Below are 21,260 nucleotides of genomic sequence, written 5' to 3'. Positions count from 1 at the left end.
TGTGTACATGTGTACTCACACAGATATAAGAAATTGGCACCTGTGTTAATAATGGTATTTTAATAATAGTAGATCCTAAATTAGATAAATTATCCTACTAGATGTATTTCGTTTCTGTGATCTTTGAGTGTTTCTGAGTCACATTCACCTTATTCTTTTAGGATCGCACATATGTTGTACTTCTTTAATCCACATTGCTACTTTTTCTTTTGATATTAAGTCTTTTTTTTGTAATCCCTCTATTGTTTCTTTTGGCTGTTGCTCCTTTACCCATCTGTTTCTTTCCATGGAGAACTGTAGTGTGGTCACGCTTTGGTCAGGCTATGGTTTTGCAATGGTTAAGAGATGTGGTGATATGTAAACCACAGGCTATGGTGTTTCTGCCTCCATGCCTCTGCTCTGTATATCCAAGAGCAAGCTTTAGTTGTTTTCAACAGTCTATTCTACAGAGGAACATTCAATACAATAATAATATAGCAGCACTTTGAATGGAAAACAGTAATTGTACCAACACACTTTGAAACACACAAAGTTATTGACAGATAAATGGGCTTGTGTTAAAACTTGAAATGCATTTTTTTGTACCTAATTGTTATTCACATCGGACCGTTTGAAGCCTTAATTTATGCTCCCATACGTGCAAAGAATAAGGTGCTAATTCATCAGTCAAGAAGAACAGCAGCTAGCCAAAAGACGATCTGCCCGCACCAGTGGGCACAGCAGTCTTTCATGTTTAATTGTAAACAGCTGCTGCATTCAATATTAATAACACATTTTGCAAAAGGGGCTTCATGTTTGTTGATTTTTTGCAGTGCACATGTTGCCCCCTCGACTGCAAAAGTTGCTTGTATGCTGCTGAAATCCAATATTTGTGAGTCAGCTGTAATTTAATGTAATGATATTCACCACCAACACCAGTGTGTTTGTCCACCTGTCATGCCATGCAGGGACGTGCACAGACATTTTGGGGGGCAGGGGCTCAAGTGAGAAAAAGGGCACATCCCATAATAATTTATTTAAAAAAATGTAAAACTAAAAGTTAAATATAGTTGCACATCTCTGGCTTACCGACCAATTAATTTTAATACCCTCACACTCACGCAATTGTTTATACTCATAATTCTACAAAATAATCAGTTAACATAGACAATGGTCTTCTTTAGTATTCACTACGCACAAGAGCAGACAACAACAAAGGAAACTATGCCACAATGTGCATTTTTTTCTATGCTACTAGTTATAATTGCTATAATAATTAGTTTATTTTAACACAACATTATGTCCTTTGAATTATTTTTGTGGTATTAAAATAAATAACACTTCAAAATCAACAAAAATCTTCACACAAAGCTGAAAAAGGCTGTTGTCTACATAAATACGCAAACCAACCTCACTCCAAACTATAAGTAGGGCTAAGTTTAGTTACAACAATTACACTTAGTGCATTCTGCTCTCCTCTCCTACTCATTTTTCACACACTGGCAGCTTAGTCATTTGTTCATCACCACTCACCTTCAAAATAAGCCAAGAAAAGCCGGCATAATGTGGGACAGTAAAGTGGGAGGTGCTGCTACCTGTCTGAAGGGACTGCCGATGTCCGCACCGCTGTGCGCGAGACGTGGAGGGAGGGAGGGAGGGAGGGGAGAGAGAGCAGCGGAACTTCACAGTCAAGCCTGTAGTGTAGACGGCCCGTCTACACTACAGGCATCAAAAAGTCTTGAAGCTGGGCGTGTCTGAAGCTTGGCGATTTTTTGCGAGCAACGTGACCGACAACCAATCACATGAATCTCCCGCCCCCGACATACAAAGCAATAGCAATGTTAAAACGAAGTAAACTGGATATAAACTCTCCAAACAGGCGAAAAACCTACCAGTTTCACCCACTGTCTCTGCCACCTCCCTCCATGCCTGGTTCCTCCGGTTTGTATCCCGGTAAATAGTTCTGGTCGTAAAGAACCGGGTGATTTGCTACCGTAATATCTCGTTTGGAATATGAGGAAATTAACTGCGGTCTGGCTCTCCCAGCTTGCACGCGGTTTGATTGGCTGCGCTTGCACTGGCGGGATTTACATAAACGGGATTTGATTGGCTGATGCCAAGCTTCGAGCCTCAAAAGTTGAACATTGTTCAACTTTTGATGCCGATAGATGCTCGTGATGCTTGCAAAGCCATGCCATGCTCCCCACAATGCAGTTCGGCGAAGATGAAACATCTTCTACGTCACCCCATTCAAGTGAATGGGCGAAGCATTAAAAGCATTTTTCGATACCTGTAGTGTAGACGGGCCGTAATCTCCCGACCTGATTTTTTGTGCGAAAGTGTGCGCAAACAGCAGTAGATACATATTCATTTATTTAAAAAGCACCCCATAAAAAGGGCACTTTCTCAGGAGGAAGAAAAAGGGCAGGGGCTCAAGCCCACTTTGAGGTCTATGTGTGCACGTGCCTGATGCCATGTTAAACATCTGTGAGTAACATCATGCTGCCCTAATAACTCAGACTTTAACCCCCCCACCTCATGCCCACTACATAACATACCCTCTACACCCAAGAAGGCCAGGTATGTTTAATTCTAAAGGAAAATTGCAAATTAATGAGCGTTGTTTTCAATTATAATCTGTGTTACTAATGCAGGTTAAATTCTATGTGAAATCCCTTGACAGAATATTACATTTCATTACATTCAAGTTTTAAAATAACATGAAAACCACAGAGCCTTTAATGGGCTAGCGTATAACATTTACCACACAGTTAACTTACACATGAATCAGGTGAAGGGAGAAATGTAATATGTAACTACCCCACATGAAGAATTACACTGAAAGAAAAGACTTATTACAATACATTTCTCATGTTCTAATATTATGTCGCTAAATTGAATCATAAATACCTTTTTATATTTTTTAACTTCTATTCTGCTTTTAACATTTTGATAAATATTGTTGGAGTGATTCTTACATTTCTTAATTGGGATGGAATGTGTTTATTTTTAAGGGCAAATAATCCCTCTAAACTACTGTTTTATTTTATTTTACCTTTCAGGAGGCAAACTCCTCAGGGACCAGTTTTCCTAAAACCTCTTTGGCACCATTTGAGTAGTATGACTATTCATATTGCAGTGCCTTTTTCAGCAGCTTTTACCACTCTGTTAACATAATGAACTGTTTAATCTGTTAATAATAACAAATTAATAGATTATTTAAACATTTCCCTGAAGTGGAGGATTCACTCCTTCACAGTAACCTCAGTGTTTCAGGGGGTTTGGTATATTTGGCCTTTGTTCAATAGAATGGTTTGAGTTAGAAACACATGGAAGGTTTGATGAGGGTTTAGAGTAACAGGCCATAGACAGCCGTGCTCTGTATCATTTCCTGAGGTGTCAGTATCAGAGGCATCACACACACTTCTGTACTTGTCCTCAGCGCTTTAAGTGAAAGGTAAATGAAAATGTGAGATCTCAAGTAAAAATGTGACATTAAAGCAGATAGATTTCATAATGGATTACTTTACACATTTTATAGAATCTGGCCGGAGTCAAATCTGATTAGTTTGAGTTTGAGAACACCACTGAGGAAAGGCAACACAGCGAGGGCTGCCTCTGCTAAAGCTGACTGGTTGTGTTTTGGTTCCAGCTGTCCGCTAAAGCTGAGTGGAGCCAAAGTGCTTTGCCGCTGCCTGTGAGTCACTTAAAAACTGCTGGTTTTGTTGTACGGTATAATGTTGCAGATGCCAGCACAGCAGGAGTGGTGTACACGTCCAAAGTAGCTGCTAACAGCAGATGAATTGCAGAGTGTGGAGAGGTCCTTATTTCAAGTGACCCTTTTTTCTACCACACAAAACATGGTCATTGTTCAGTTTCCATGTACTGTAACAGTAATCCTTTCCCATTCGAATGCTGAATAGACATACTTGGAAGTTAGTGTCGCCCAGGTTCTCCGGTCAAAAATTCCATGGGATTTTTGGATAATGGCATAAAATAAGCTCTTTAGCAAGCAAAAGTTTATGATACTAATATATTAAACTACACCACTGTTGCCCAACTTAACATCCCCACTAAGCCAACTGCAGAGTTGTGTACAAGTGTAGGTCAAAACATTACAATCTCTTAAGCTCGAGTTTACCATAGGCTCCATTTCAGTCAATTTATCGATAACTCATAAAATCCAATGACTTTGGGATGAGGTCATTGGAAGTGTAGAAATGCAAACTCTTTTCAGGTTTTAAGGACTGATGCTTGCTCTTCATAGGACTAACCTCCCACCACAGCCAAGCTGTATTATGCGCTCTCTGTGAAAGTCTTGTTTGTACAGATTGGTTTCAGAGGTGCCAGTAGACTGATTTGTTACCTTTGCCCAGAGCCAGACAAGTCGTTTCCTCTCTTTTTCAGTCTTCTGGAAAGCTAAGCTAACTGGCTGCTGACTGGCTTCCTATTCAACCTTTAAATACTAGAGTGGATCAATCTTTCAACTAAAGTTACTGCTAGAAAATAAATAAGTGTACTTCTCAAAATGTTGAACTTAGACTACAATACCCACGATGACAGTGCTGTAGCAGTAACAGTTGCTTTCAACTTGTGACATAATTGTGTTGCTACATGCTCAACAGCATATTTTCCTACTCTTTTTTTTAAATGACCAGGCCCTCCCGTTACCATTGTTTAACAAGAGAGAACATGAAAACAAAAGGGCAAGAATTAAAAGCAGAGTTTTGAATTAGTTACATTAAATTGAGCGATGCGTTTGCACAATTTTCTAACCAGACTGCTTATTTATTTTAAATGAGGGGCCTTACCAAGGGGTATTGTACCAAAGCTATGTGACTGTCACGGGCCGTGAACACTGAGTTCACAGTCATTAACCAATAGGTTATGTTAATGTACCATGTTAGTGATGGGGCGCCATCATTTCTCTGTGCAGACGTATATGCACTCACCATGATACTGATGGAAAGAGCAAAGCACAAAGCATTTTTTAAACAAGAGAGGATATTTTCCAAGAGGATATATGTCAAGTATATAATATAATATAAGTATATACTGTAACTGCCCCTTTGAATAATTGGGACCTCAGGAGGATTGCGTCATCCAATAAGTAAAGGATTCGTGACTTTTAGTTTTAGTGTTTTGCATATAACGAAACAATGTCATGTAAAAATGGTTTGCTTTTTAGTGAATAACCCACAGAGACATTTCGCTCTACTGAGCCTTTTAGCTTCATTAAGCTCACAGTTTTAGTTTTATGGATTCCAATGGGTTGATGTCGCTGTGTGCCTGCTGGAAGTCGGCTGTTGTTTTCTAACATTAGCCAGATGTATAACGTGATACAGTAAAATATCAGGTGTCTGGCTGTGTGTTTGGCAGCTTTCTCTGATTTTCTTCTGTCCCTTATTAGCTAGTCATGCAGCTTGAAAATAAGTAACTTTTTTTTCAAGTCAATCCTCAAAAAGCAAATGGTGGAATAACTCTAGGTACGTGTGAATTATGTTATGGGTCTACTTTTCTCTGCAAAACTCACCTTTGCACATACCATTTGATATGAAACACATGATATTTGTTTTTGACGTCATAGCATTGTGTGCCAGTAACAACTTTCTCTGTAACGCCCTCCTGCTTACTCATTTCCGTGCTTGAATGAAGCTCTTGCACAGCTTAGTTGTTGTTGGACTCCTCAGTCTATGAAATGTCCCTTTAGTGTTCACGCTGAGTTGTACTGCTAAGTGCTCAGCGGTTATAATTCTACAACTGTTGTCTTTAATGGCCCGCTTCCAACAGACAGTTATCAGCTTGTGGAAAAAGATATTTCTTCAACACTGTTTACCTTTTATGGCATCTCAAAACAATCTCCTGTAATTACATTATAATCATTTTTAATAACGGGACATAATACAGCATAGCTGAATAACAGAAACACATTTTGAGGAATGTTAGTGCATAGGAATCACAGTCTTCCACTAAAGAGAAAACTATGGCCTGCAACAATCACTGAGGTCTCATTTTGTATTTCTTATGAGATTGTTATTTTTAGCAGCATTCATGACCTTTCTAGGACTGGAGTATTTTTCAGTTTGGAGATTTGGAAAACACAAAGGTATCCAGGCATTCTGAAGACGTACGCTCTGTACCTTTTGTTTTGTTTTAATGTGTTCCCATAAACCCCTCAGTTATGTTTTTGGATACAGCACTGGCACTGACTGTCCCTCTTGATTTACTATATTTTGTCTACTTCTGGAATTGCTAATGTGTTTCTTAACTGTATTGTCATGACGACCACTGTGTGCTTACAGAAATAGGACACATTTTGACAGGCTGGAGTTTTATTTCTAAATTACATAATGTGAATCTCAAGGATAAACGTCCAAACCAGGACGCCTTACAGACCGCAGTGCACATGTGTTAATTCGTTTATAATACACTATGGGATCCTAAAACTGTGTGTTTTTGTGTCTGTACTGTATGTTTGTGGCTAAGCTTGACTGAGAGGGTTTATATGAAAGTTACAGCACTTAAACTTCCTTAAAGATATGGCTATCAATAGCACACACAAGATTTGGAAAGTAATGTGTTTTGAAGGCAGAATGAGTTATGATCATGTGGCGTATGATGATAGTTATTTATTTTATCTGAAGGAACTGCTGCAATCCAGACAAGAGACTGATTATTGAGTTGAGGTATTGTTAACAGATGGTTTTGTGAACACATACTAGATGGCTCATGTCTTTGTTGCAGGTTTTGCAAAACAGTCAGTTGACTTATACCAAATGCCTACAGGACCCACCATGGTCTTGAACAAAAAACCACATCTTGTTAAGGGACACATTTTCCTGGAAGGAAAGTGTATCTTCTTCATTCCAGGACCAAGACTATGTTGCTGGCTAATATATCCCACATTGATGCAAAACAATGCGAGAACAATAATGCAAGGTGTATCACTGAAAAGAAGTTGTGAAATGAAATAGTTAGGGGACAGAACAAGAAAGAGCAACGTCTGAGCTGTAGAGGACTCTCAACGACAGATAGTTAATAGTTAATAGTATTCAAATAGTGTGGAGACAATATACCCTGAAATAGTTGATTAGTGTTTCACCCCTCATCTACATCATTCAGCATGAACAGGCTGTGGAGGTTATGCTTCCCCTCTTCCACAAGTATTCAACTATTGTGGAATGCAGACATGTTATTGTATATCACTGCAAGACAAATAAGCCTCCACTGAGCAGCCTGCATGTTTTGTCCAACAGCTGTGTGTGTTTGCGTGTGTGATACCCTTAAGTTTTCTGATTGTTATCCCTGTTAGAGAGAAGAGCATGCTGGGATGTGATGAGGAGGGCCTCTCTTGTGAAGGCGCATGAACTGAATGCATGTTGTCATCCAGTTTTTGCTCATGCTTTAGTTCGATTTAACTTGTTTGTGTCGGTGGGAATTAGTGTGTTTCATTACAAGACAAAGCCAAGCCAGTCCGTGTTGGTTCAGGGGAGGTCCAATGTTTAGAAGGTAATGAGAGTTCTGATGGTTTACCCCGGGCAACTGAGGTCAGACTAATCTATGTCTAGATTTCATGGGGTGGGGGGGGCTGTAAAAGGATATGGATCAGTGGCAAAATGAACTAACCCCTAGGTGAAAAAAGGCACAGGTGGCCAAACAATAGGTCTGTGATGTGCTCATGTTGAACAAGTGCAGGACTCACAGTCTAATGGGACTGAAGTCTAGTGTGTGTGTGTGTGTGTGTGTGTGTGTGTGTGTGTGTGTGTGTGTGTGTGTGTGTGTGTGTGTGTGTGTGTGTGTGTGTGTGTGTGTGTGTGTGTGTGTGTGTGTGTGTGTGTGTGTGTGTGTGTGTGTGTGTGTGTGTGTGTGTGTGTGTGTGTGTGTGTGTGTGTGTGTGTGTGTGTGTGTGTGTGTGTGTGTGTGTGTGTGTGTGTGTGTGTGTGTGTGTGTGTGTGTGTGTGTATATGTAAACTCATTATTATTCTTGTATAAAAGCGTCATGTAGGCTTTTGGGATATCTTCCCCCCCTTGTTCTCTGACTCATGAATATGAATGAAATCCACATGTGTTTTACATTTGTTTTTTGATTTGCATGAAGTGCACAAGCCATTAACAAGCTGGCACAGCATTGTATTCTTAGCTGTTGTTATGAAAGGTGCGAAGCCTCGTGCGTAATGACTCAGCATGATCTTGTTTTGTGCACTGAATATTATAAAGAGTTTCATCTCTAATCACCCATGCCTAATCTTTTGGATAGGAGTTATTCTATTGAAAGTTCAAATAACGAAGGCACATTCCTATCATGCACTTTGACTGTCCCCTAGTGTCGCTGTGGTGGGTGATGTAGATCTGAGCTGTTTCTGGTGTTGGCACACAGTGAGAGGAGCTGAGGGGGACTGTTAAATAACCCCTTTGAATTATCAATGCCCGATATCGATTAAGACAGTTGTTTAAATGTTAACAAAGCTGTTTGGAAAGAATTACATACTTTATTTAAGCATACACCCTGCATTTAAAAAGAGTTAAGTTGGCGCTTTATTGTGGGAACATTAACACATTTTGGAAAGGTGTGAGGGACTGCTACAATATGTCACTTGACAATTTGTATCTTTAAAGTAGACACAAGTTTCAAGGTTTTTCTACCTGGATTATAACACTTGAAACCTCATTTTAAACACATTTCAGCTTGTTTTTTACATCTGGTATGTCATGTGGTATTTTCATGTATCAGCAGATTATCTCTGAGACTCACCATACACATCAAACACTTCCACCAGATAATCCACCCCCACAAAATAAATCCTGTCATTTGTTTAAGGTTTTTTTATTGCTTTGGTGCTTTGACCTTCAACCTAGTATCCATCAGCCAGTGTCATCACAAGGCATGTTGTTTTAACTTGTGGACAGGTCATATCATTTCCATCTTGGTTGTCGTTTCTCCCTCTCCTGGTCTGCCTGTTTTCATGTTCATGTGTCAAAATATTAAAGGTTATTAAAGGGGCAATCTAAAGACACTTTCTTTTTAAATGAAATCATTTATTTTAATGCAGAAGCCCAGATAATACTATTCGTTGTTTAAAAGTGCTTTTATTTGCTTTAAATATAATAAATAATGTAGACCTGTTTATTTAATGATATAATGAGAGAAAGGTTGATTATTATAGGGTTAATAATAATTTCCATAGATCATAATTTAATAAAGATACAGTTCCGTTAAAAGTGAAAGTCAACACTGATGTGAACCCAGTTTCCATGGGACGTTGTCGCCTCTCATGATCTTCTAGAGACGGACATAGATGTTTGTTTTCTCATGATTGTTCAACTGACCCTGGTTATTTTGCTAAGCTGCTTATTATACTTATTATATAAGTTCCTCCTGTCCACATGGGGATGTTACTATGACATGAGATTTTGGGTCACACACGAAACCAATCCTCAGATCAGTGCCCTCTCACCCACAAACACCAACATATGCTGAGATGTCATTCACTTACAGTACACAAATTCAAAGAAACAACGTTGTACAGTTTAGCTTTGCACGGATACATTTTCTACAGTTATATTTGCCTACACTTAAGGGGTATTCCAATTACTAACTAATGCTAACGTTTGCGTGCCAACATGCAGGCCATGCCATCATTGTACACCATACAACCATCTTCACTTGGTGTGTTAGCATGCTAATGTTAGTTGCTCAGACGAAGGTTAGAATGTATAGTTACAGAGGCGATGCATAAAGCTGTATTGTAGCTGATGTAGGCCTTCTCAAAAGTGTGATTACACATCGACTGCATTTTGAAGTACACGTTTCTGAAAGCAGTGGAGATTGTTGATGGTGAAGGCAGCGTTAAGGAAGTTGAAGAAAGACTCAGCAACTCTAGAAAGGATTTAAAAAAAAACATGCTAGCATTTGTAAATTAAATATGTCAACAAGTGTGCTTTCTTTCATTTCCTGTTGGTTACATTTTTGTAATGATGGTTACTGGTCGTCATCCCACTTTTAAACAAAGTGCCTGTAAAGTTTAAACACAATGTGAACAAACAGACTTTATTGAAGTTTATTAGAATTAAAAACTTTGAAATGAAAGTGTCTGGGTTGTGCATGAATCCAGACCTCTCTCAGTACTACACTTCTTGTGTAAATCACCAATGGATGTCAAATCTGTTGACTCATTCAATGCAAGCCAATAAACTCATGAATGTGCACTTTAAGAGATATTTTGATACAGAATTGCACACACAGTATTATTTAGATGCACAAATCCACTACATATCTGGCCTGTACCCACGTCATAGAGCCCCCCCCGAGAAGTCATTTATGTAATCAAAGCTTTGAAATGAGAATGAAGTTAATATTCTTCAGTGGGAGCCTTAACTGCTGCGAGGAAAGAACTAGTGAATCCTCTTTAGGTAGTAAATATTCAGTAGTATGAGTGAATAAGTACTTGGCTGCTCTGTATATCCTGTACCCATGAATATGACTGTAAAATAACTCGACTGTATCAGGTAGAGTCATTGGAGCGCAGCTGTGCAGAGTCAGCGATTTACTTTGTTTTTAAAGGATTATTTTTGATGTGATTATGTTATGCACAAAAGCCTGACCTTATTTTAGACAGGACATCTGATTAATACTAAATAGATTGGAAGCAATTTATGCAAAAAGAGACTGTGATAGATCATAATCTGTTCCAAGTCGCTTACAGGACGAACATAAATCTTAAATGTGTGAGTTTTACTGTCTTCTTACTCTTTCACAACTTTCCCCTCAATTATTTTCCTCATATTTTACTTGGACCTCTTAGTATTAGCGTGTAGCGTTGAGGAGCCGGAATTCAGACTGTTTTGACTCTTTCTTGGCAAATGCATTACACTCTTTCGGCGGGGCAAGAAATGATTTAAAAGGTGCTGGATTAATTACAAGAAATTATCTCGTGTTTCTTTTTTCATATATATATATATATATATATATATATATATATATCACGGTTACTGTCAACATAACACCATAAAGTATGACGAAATAATTTCCAAACTTTGCATGATATTTTCGCGCTAACCAGCAAATGTTAGCAAGTTACTAATATTACTATATTATATACATCTTAACTACGATGTTAAACATGGTCAACAGGATTACCATTTTCATGACAATACCAGCATGTTAACTTTGTTGTTGTGAGGATGTTGCCATTCAGACTAACCTAGTGGCTAGCATAGCTGGGTATTATTCCCCAGTGGGCCTCCTGTCATGGTCGATAAAGTAAATGTATAAATAAAATACATTAATTGTTTTAAAATGCTGTTGAGCAGAGAAGGGAGTTTTCATTAAAAGAAATGACCAGACCCATAGGATGCCCTGTCATCATAACTGCTTTGAATACAAGCTGTAAAGCATTACAGAGTAATCGTTTTCCAGTACCAGTATCAAAGTGAGTGTGACTGCGCTATATTGCCATGACTTCATGGTGTAATTGGATTTATTTTTATCACCTCATGTTTGAAAGTAACACCTGGTAGCACTTTTCCTCTGCGCTGAGTGAGAGCAAGGGATGAATAGCACCTCATGATGATATGACTTGTGCTGATAGAATATTGCCACAATATGTTATCATGGAGATGGTATTACTGAAACTGAACACAGATCAGGAAGTGATGCAAAAGAGAAGATCATTAGTTTGTTGCCTCACATTAAATCAGCATTTGGTTTTTCTCATCTACAAACAATAATTCATCCATTCATTCATCTTTGCCCCTATGAAATTATGGTACATACAATTATCTAAAGGGCAGGTGCATGGATTTGAATGGAGAACATTTTAAAAGAAAATAAGTATACAAGTGAGCAGAAAATAATTTTATGTTAAAGACACAGAAAGTTTACCTTTTGGTCAATAATGAGGGATTTAAAAGGGACATTTTTAAGAGAAATAAGAACTGCAACAAAGTCATTATAGTAAACCCAACTGGGGGGTTTTAACCGCTATTAGAGGAGTCAATGGCCATGAACTGGAAGTGTGTGTGTGTGTGTGTGTGTGTGTGTGTGTGTGTGTGTGTGTGTGTGTGTGTGTGTGTGTGTGTGTGTGTGTGTGTGTGTGTGTGTGTGTGTGTGTGTGTGTGTGTGTGTGTGTGTGTGTGTGTGTGTGTGTGTGTGTGTGTGTGTGTGTGTGTGTGTGTGTGTGTGTGTGTGTGTGTGTGTGTGTGTGTGTGTGTGTGTGTGTGTGTGTGTGTGTTCATTCACGAAGATGTTTTCCAGATTAACAAATAGAATAGTAAAAACAGACCATGTCACTGGATCCCAACATATTCTGCAGATCCCTATTAATATTACATGTCCGGTCATGTGGAAATATGGTTAACTAATATGTGATTGTAAAAGTATTTTGGATTTGTCTTCTTTATGTCTCCTTTTATTTTACAGAAAGAAATGTTGTAATGGCTTCAAGTTCGTGCTGGGCCAGTGCATTCCTGAAGGTATGAAACACTGTTGGATGTCTAACTCGCATTTGTAATCGTTTTGTAATTGTCTAACATCATTTCCCTTCAGTGCCTGTATGTACTTTACTTAACTTTCCCTTGTTTAACCTCACTGAATGTTCAACAAGATTGTTACCTGTTACATTTGTTTTCTAGCTGATGAAATGCCTCATGTATTTCTGTAGACTATGATGTGTGTGCTGGCGCCCCCTGTGAGCAACAGTGCACCGACCACTTTGGTCGAGTGGTGTGCACCTGTTACCGCGGCTACCGCTATGACCGTGAGCGCCACAGGAATCGAGAGAAGCCCTACTGTCTGGGTGAGCGCCTCTACAACACAGCATGAATTCAACTTTAAAAACTAGTATATACAGTGGGGCAAAAAAGTATTTACTGTAGTCAGCCACCAATTGTGCAAGTTCTCCCACTTAAAAAGATGAGAGGCCTGTAATTTTCATCCTAGGTATACCTCAACTATGAGAGACAAAATGAGAAAAGAAAATCACATTGTCTGATTTTTAAAGAATTTATTTGCAAATTATGGTGGAAAATAAGTTTTTGGTCAATAACAAAAGTTCATCTCAATACTTTGTTATATACCCTTTGTTGGCAATGACAGAGGTCAAACGTTTTCTGCAAGTCTTCACAAGGTTTTCACACACTGTTGCTGGTATTTTGGCCCATTCCTCCATGCAGATCTCCTCTAGAGCAGTGATTTTTTGAGGCTGTCGCTGGGCAGCACGGACTTTCAACTCCCTCTAAAGAATTTCTATGGGGTTGAGATCTGGAGACTGGCTAGGCCACTCCAGGACCTTGAAATGCTTCTTACGAAGCCACTCCTTTGTTGCCCGGGCGGTGTGTTTGGGATCATTGTCATGCTGAAAGACCCAGCCACGTTTCATCTTCAATGCCCTTGCTGATGGAAGGAGGTTGTCACTCAAAATCTCACGATACATGGCCCCATTCATTATTTCCTTTACTTGGATCAGTCGTCCTGGTCCCTTTGCAGAAAAACAGCCCCAAAGCATGATGTTTCCACCCCCATGTTTCACAGTAGGTATGGTGTTCTTTGGATGCAACTCAGCATTCTTTCTCCTCCAAACACGTCTAGTTGAGTTTTTACCAAAAAGTTCTATTTCGGTTTCCTCTGACCATATGACATTCTCCCAATCCTCTTCTGGATCATCTAAATGCTCTCTAGCAAACTTCAGACGGGCCTGGACATGTACTGGCTTAAGCAGGGGGACACGTGTGGCACTGCAGGATTTTAGTCCCTGGCGGCGTAGTGTGTTACTGATGGTAGCCTTTGTTACTTTGGTCCCAGCTCTCTGCAGGTCATTGACTAGGTCCCCCCGTGTGGTTCTGGGATTTTTGCTCACCGTTCTTGTAGTCATTTTGACCCCACGGGGTGAGATCTTGAGTGGAGCCCCAGATCAAGGGAGATTATCAGTGGTCTTGTATGTCTTCCATTTTCTAATAATTGCTCCCACAGTTGATTTCTTCACACCAAGCTGCTTACCTATTGCAGATTCAGTCTTCCCAGCCTGGTGCCGGTCTACAATTTAGTTTCTGGTGTCCTTTGACAGCTCTTTGGTCTTGGCCATAGTGGAGTTTGGAGTGTGACTGTTTGAGGTTGTGGACAGGTGTCTTTTATACTGATAACGAGTTCAAACAGGTGCCATTAATACAGTTAACAAGTGGAGGACAGAGGAGGCTCTTAAAGAAGAAGTTACAGGTCTGTGAGAGCCAGAAATCTTGTTTGTTTGTAGGTGACCAAATACTTATTTTACCGAGGAATTTACCAATTAATTCATTAAAAATCCTACAATGTGATTTCCTGGATTCTTTCCCCCCATTCTGTCTCTCATAGTTGAAGTGTACCTAGGATGAAAATTACAGGCCTCTCTCATCTTTTAAAGTGGGAGAACTTTCACAATTGGTGGCTGACTAAATACTTTTTTGCCCTACTGTTTGTAATATTCTCATATTTTAATAGTTTGAAAGTGTTAGACCAATCTACATTCTGGCATTATCTAGATGTATGTTTTATATCAGTTCAAAGAGACCCAAACTCTTTATTCTTAGCAATCCTTAAGTACAGGAAGTCAAACAATTTTACACCATTTCTATATTTGATTGTTCTTGTGCATCCAAATTAAAAAAACAGAGCTTGACAAAAAGCCGCTTCAAGTTTTCCCCAACACTGAATTAAAATAAACTGCAGCATAGTATTGCATGTTTTGGTTTTGCTGTTTTTAAAATAAAGTGCCCCATCGACAACACAATACATGAGGAGCAGTTATTTGAAGTCTATTTTGGCTTTAAATAATGCTTTTAATTATGCTCATATACAGTTTATTCATATACAATATATTTTCATATTAGCCATGTCATTTTCTTCATATACAATTTTCTATTTTTTACCCTTCGACATTAAACATCTCTCAGTGGACCACCTTTACACATACAACCTAGACGGGTATTGTCTGTATCAAATTATTAAATGCAGCAGTCAGTCATATACTTTGCAAACCTTATTTTGCGTGTAAAGGATAACAATATAGCTTTTCTGTACTTGTTTATGTTACTGGATAAGTGCGTGTTAATTCACACAGCCTTTCTTTCATTTCTTTATCGTGTCTCTTCTGTTTCTTTCTGTCACTACAACATATAGACATCAACGAATGTGCAGATAAAAACATGACTACGTGCTCTCAGATCTGCCTGAATTCTGCGGGGAGCTACAGGTGTGAGTGTGAGACAGACTATTTCCTGGAAGAAGATGGGAAAACATGCACCAAGGGGGAGAAAGGTGAGAATACTATTTTTACTCAGACATTTTCTCTTTACTCAAGGGCACCTCTGACTGCGATGTGAAGCTGACCACACATTGTTATTTGGTGAGAGAAAAGGAGATGGGGGGGGGGGGGGGGGGTGCTGCAAACACAGACACCTGGTAGTCATTACACATCCCAGCTCCTTTTGCATTTCAGAACATGTCTGTCTCCCAAACACACCGCAGCCCCCCTGACTCCTGGTCTTTTTTGATTTGCTGGATGCATTTGAGGGAAACGTAACAAGCGATGATAAAGTCTTTTTTTGCCCCAGATTCAGCAGTGACGGGCTGCAGATTTGCTACTTCCTCCCATGAGTTTATCTTCCATTACCTACTAAAACATTACAGCAAAAGCTGGAGAATGAGAAACGATGGTTCATGTAGAAATGCTCCTGCTTTATGTCCCGCTGCTCTCTGGGAAAATAGTGTCCAGACATTGCATTCAATATATGCATTTGTAGAATAGGGCCCATTCTACCAGAGACAGAGAAAGCTCTGTGCTTTTCCTGTGCTTTCCCTTTACTCGATGGTGTAAGTTTACCACTTAAATTGTAATAGTTTCATTTAAATTCTGAGTAAAGAGTTAAAGTTAAATAAGTCAAAATGTTTAAATATTAGAATGTATTTATGAGAAAATATTGATACACTTCAGTATTGTGAAATTATGTTTTATAATACTGTATCCATTCTCCAAAAACGATTTATTTTTTATTACAAGTTAACATGCAAATATTTGTGAATTTTTCATTCTGACAGTTGACATGACATCTTTCTTCAATTTTGATAAAGAAATAGACAGTATATGTTGCATATATATAAACTACTCATTCACAAGTAAGCTAACAGCCAATCAAACTGTCACCAAGCTATCACTAACAGAGGAGTATTTTCTAAAAGATCTCTTTTCTGGTAGCTTTTGTGACAGAAACATTTTTTCACCCAATTCCCAGCAGTGCATCTGTTTGAGAAGGCTGACAATGTAATGAATGCTGGAACTTGCTCAGCCACATGTGACGATTTCAACCAGATCAGGATGTCTGTCCTGCAGCTTAAACAGAAGGTAAGAATTTAGAACAAGAACTATTTATCTATGCAATTGACCTGTAATACTATACTTTTATCACAACCCTGCATCCTGAAATCCTGCAGCTTTTCTGGTTGACTGCACAAAGCTCTTCTTGATTCAGCTGAATATCTGCAAAACTGTTCCGTTTCTTTTATGACCACCTAGGATCTCACTTTATCTCCAAGGTGTTCATACCTGACTGTATATCAGGAACAACAGCAGGCTTATTGTGAAAACGTCCTTGAGATTTATCTTAGCACTTTACTTCCTAGTAAAAACTGTCTGAAACAACTTCCTTTGCTGTGGCTGGTAGACTCCTTCCATAAGTGGGAATTGGTGGGCAATTTGTGTGAAACTCAACAGTGCGGCTACGTTTCCCTGGGTGCAATCACAGCGTCTGAACCTATCTGAGCACGAGCCCGTCACCAGTGGCACTCAACACCTCGCTCCAACACATTATATATTGCTTCCAGCTGTGTGGTCTACGGGCTCATGCAGCTATACAGCACATGATCTTTACTATATTAAGAAAACAAAATTAAAAAACTGTATATTATCACAGTATATGAGAGATTATATACTCAGTTACTCACATCATGGGAAGGTTAGAGTTTCAATGTAGGTTCACACTGAGGTTCAAACACCTGTGCCCAAGGTCACAGGCCACATACAGTCTTGCATAATGTTCACTGTGTGTGTGTGTGTGTGTGTGTGTGTGTGTGTGTGTGTGTGTGTGTGTGTGTGTGTGTGTGTGTGTGTGTGTGTGTGTGTGTGTGTGTGTGTGTGTGTGTGTGTGTGTGTGTGTGTGTGTGTGTGTGTGTGTGTGTGTGTGTGTGTGTGTGTGTGTGTGTCACAGAGATCAAAGATAACTTTTCCCAAGGATGCTGTTTAGCATAGGGAGCAGGAACTCTCCTGGTCTTGTGAATAATGCAGAGGGGTTGTCTGGCCCTCCATCTGTCTGCGTTAGAGCAGATGAAAGATCAGCTTCCATCTTTGGACGTGTATATAATTTTAACATAATTTACCTTGAAGTTGGACCTTCAGTGTGTCATTTTCCTGTCATGTTTGACACTACAGAACTTGAGTTATTGTGTGTAAAGCATTTTTAGGAATGAACAAAATATTTCATCCCATGACAGAATGTGTAATTTTTTTTGTCTAAGCTCTATTTATTATTTCACTCATTCAGTTATTTGTAATTATCCTGTTTATTCAATCTTTTTTTTCTGCATCCTTATTCAAGATGGCTGTGCTGTCAAACAGTGCTGACATCCCTGAGCAGATGACCAGCGAGAAAATTGGGACATCGCCCATATTTCTACCAGGGCCGCCAGGTTTCCCCGGACCTCCAGGTAAACACATGGAGCTAAAGATAATACAACTGTGTCAGACCGCATAAAGAAACTGGCCTGCATCCAGCAAGTCTCAAAGAGTGTCTCTGGCAATGCTAAAGGCTCTGTGGGACTGAACTTTAAGCTACATGCTCACCTCAACATGCCTACAGGGCCAATGACGAGGTTTAACACTTGGTCAGTTCAAGGCATCTCTAGAGCAAGAAGCATTTATCCATTTTGCAAAAACCATCATAAATGCTGTGTCTTTTGTGATCAGTTGTTTTTCTTTATCTGTATTGTTAAAGGTGAGCCAGGACCAGAGGGCCCTCCCGGACTTACAGGACTGTTGGGGCCTCCTGGGCCTCATGGTCCCAGGGGCTTGATGGGACCCATTGGACCCACACCAGACCTGTCACACATCAAACGGGGCCCCAGAGGACCTGTGGTCAGTTAATAAATACACACTTTGCAGTTGCTATGAATGATTGTGTTTGATCATCTCTGTAACCCAGGGGTTCATCCCAGATACAAAAGATTCCATTCCTCAGCTTTTTAGATTGTATATCATTTGTAACATTTCTCAGATGTAACAGTATAGGCTTCAGGAGTACCAGGCAGTGTTGTAGTCAATTCACGAGTCCAAGTCACTCTCGAGTCACCACTCTTCGAGTCCGAGTCACCAAGGGAGAGTCGTAGTCGAGTCCAAGTCCGAGTCACCCAAGGAGTGTCCGAGTCGAGTCCGAGTCATCATTACCTGTGTTCGAGTCCAAGTCCGAGTCACCCAAGGAGTGTCAGAGTCGAGTCCGAGTCATCATTACCTATGTTCGAGTCCAAGTCCGAGTCACCTAAGAAGAGTCCAAGCCGAGTCCGAGTCATCATTACCTATGTCTGAGTCCAAGTCCGAGTCACCTAAGAAGAGTCTAAGTCAAGTCTGAGTCACAAGTCTTCATGTATTAACCTTTGTGGATATATGTGTTGAAATGTAGCTACTCCTCTACATTGCTTTTATCCTTTCATGCTATACTAATCTGTCTATTGAACTGCTGTGAAGCGATTTTGGCTACAATTCTTGTAATAGGTGCTATACAAATATAAAGCTTATTACTAATATTAATATTATTATTGTAAATGACCTTTAATATGTCTAACTATATTTAAAATGAGTTACCTTTTAGAGAAGTGATTATATTTGTATGCCAATATTTTCCTATTGTAAAGTTTTCGTTTTGCCCTTTTATTTTGACAGTAATAAGATCAGGACCCTTTTTGAAGGAACTTTTACCGGTTAAATCGGTTTACTGATAAAGATTTAGCCCCAGAAGGCACATGGCTACTTTGCAAAATGACGTAATTCTGCATGTTAAGTAGCCATGTGCTTTTGTGTTATCGGCTGAATCTTTATTTATTGATTAGATCTCGTTACTCTGCTGATAGTGTTCAAGACAGCCATGTCTGAACTCGATCCTTAGAGTAATGTGTTACGGAGCCTTCTCTTCAATATTGTTTCCACATAACGAGCATTTTGCGAAGCTCTTTTCCAATGTGGAAGCAGAATGTGTGAAAGCATACAGCACGATGTGGGGTGTGTCTCTCTAGACATCTAGACAGACTGGAATAGCGGGGCCCAGTCCGTCAACTCGCCTCACAGGTGCACATGCCAGGATAGAGATATCAGACTCCAGAGAAAACTTGCTCAAGTCAGAGCGCCAATATACAAGTCGAGTCCGAGTCATCGTGGGGGGGGAATTCGAGAGTCCGAGTCCAAGTCAGAGCGTCAATGTAAAAGTCGAGTCCGAGTCATCGTGGGGCGAGAATTCACGAGTCCGAGTCGCGTCAATCAGTGTGCGAGTCAAAAGTCGAGTCACGAGTCCCGTAAATCGGCACTCGAGTCCTGGAATCGAGTAATCCGTCTCGTGTGTGTGTGTGTGTGTGTGTGTGTGTGTGTGTGTGTGTGTGTGTGTGTGTGTGTGTGTGTGTGTGTGTGTGTGTGTGTGTGTGTGTGTGTGTGTGTGTGTGTGTGTGTGTGTGTGTGTGTGTGTGTGTGTGTGTGTGTGTGTGTGTGTGTGTGTGTGTGTGTGTGTGTGTGTGTGTGTGTGTGTGTGTGTGTGTGTGTGTCAGGAACCTCACACACAAACAGAGCTATGCTAGATCACCTTTGCTGTAATGTTTCATTTTGTTATTACTAAATGAATTTGAATGAGACCAAGCTTCTTCTTTACTTTCATCCAGTAGCGTGGGGAAAAAATTAGGGGAAGCCAATAAATACGTCCTTTCTTTTGGGTCGGGGGTGTGGTGGTCAATGTAATAACGTAACCAGATGAGTGATTACAGCACACGGTATCATTTTACACATATTTGTATCATACAGATGCAGGACTTACACACGCCTGTTATCTAACCGACAGGTCCGCACGCACTCTCCAGCCCAAACTCTAATAAGCATTCATTCACAAATTAAATCAGGAGACCTTTAACGTTTTACGTCCGATTCGCTCCTTTTTTCCTCGCTGTACACAGCTCCAGTTTGGTCATCAGTCATTAGTCATCAGATTGTATTTGTTGTTGCTGCTGTAGCGGAAGTTTAGTACAATTATTTTCGATTAAATACTCCAAATCTCCACCCTCCATAATTGCACTTGCTTCAGTTGCTTGCTACTTTCTAACGGCGGTGAGAGTGCTGCAGTGACGCTATCTATCTTCTATCGATTAGATTTATGATTCGAAAATTATAAAAGTAGGGTAGATATGTGGATATTATCCGACTGAACAAAACGTGCATTTATCTAACAGGTTCATTTTCGACTGACCTTATTTCGAGCTATTTTCCAAAATCCTATGGAGAAATCCCATTGCTTTTTTGTAGAGGGAAACCGAGCGCGGCTTACTTCCGTGTTTTACGACGCGTCACTAAGTTGATGCGATTTGATTGGATTGTGAGGCAAGGGAAGCCGGCCGCCTCTGGCTTCCCTTGGCATGGCCCTGACTAATCACAGGTTGGCAGGGGCATGACGTGAGTCTTGTCTGATTGGTCAATCCCTCCATTTTTTTTCACCAAGGGAAGCCTCGGCTGGCCTCCTCTCGCAACAGAGAGTGCAATCTACTGTTTCACCATAACAACTAGAAGGGCGCTGTTTCACTCTTTGTAAAATACTCAATGAGAATGGGGGAGAGACGGGCCGGCAGCAACACACAACAAAGAATTTCCGAAACTAAACGAAGTGTTTTTATTTATTTATTAAAATGATAACTACAATTCGAAAAAACAGGGGAAGCCTGGCTTCCCTTGGCCTCCAGGAGAAAACGCCACTGCTTTCATCTAAGTGTCAGACTTATTATTTGTTCAACCAAAGATCATCCAGGTAATTTAGTAAACCTGCATTATGACAGGAGACAGCCCGAGGAGAGCTGTGATTGATTTGTCTTAATAAAAGGAGCACTAATTGAGAGCAACCAAATTTATTTTGTTTTTCAACTGACACATTTCAAAGAGACGAGAAAAGACCCTTCCCTTCAGCCAGCCTCTTAAAGCAAAGCACACGTCTGCACTGTGAAAGAGGATGACACACTGTAA

General features: G+C 39.9%; 1 protein-coding gene across 8 annotated transcripts in view; it reads left to right on the top strand.

The window, feature by feature from the left end:
* Positions 1–21,260, top strand: part of ccbe1 (collagen and calcium binding EGF domains 1) — a 63,891-nt gene that overhangs the window by 36,877 nt on the left and 5,754 nt on the right. For 6 of the 8 annotated variants that reach the window (XR_013803747.1, XR_013803748.1, XR_013803749.1 and 3 more), the window contains 6 exons: positions 12,398–12,450; positions 12,639–12,773; positions 15,128–15,265; positions 16,240–16,349; positions 17,599–17,707; positions 17,995–18,134. Coding sequence is in view for 3 of the 8 variants with exons in the window: in XM_079656951.1 (XP_079513077.1) it covers positions 12,398–12,450; positions 12,639–12,773; positions 15,128–15,265; positions 16,240–16,349; positions 17,599–17,707; positions 17,995–18,134 (685 nt within the window). In the remaining 5 variants the exon portion in view is untranslated. The remainder of the gene's footprint in view (positions 1–12,397; positions 12,451–12,638; positions 12,774–15,127; positions 15,266–16,239; positions 16,350–17,598; positions 17,708–17,994; positions 18,135–21,260) is intronic. The other 2 variants (XR_013803746.1, XM_079656953.1) reach the window with 1 other exon arrangement.

Source organism: Notothenia rossii, assembly GCF_949606895.1.
Source record: "Notothenia rossii genome assembly, chromosome: 11".
Classification (NCBI taxonomy): Eukaryota; Metazoa; Chordata; class Actinopteri; order Perciformes; family Nototheniidae; genus Notothenia; species Notothenia rossii.
Note: the sequence above shows the minus strand (reverse complement) of the source record. Positions and strands in the feature narration are given on the sequence as shown.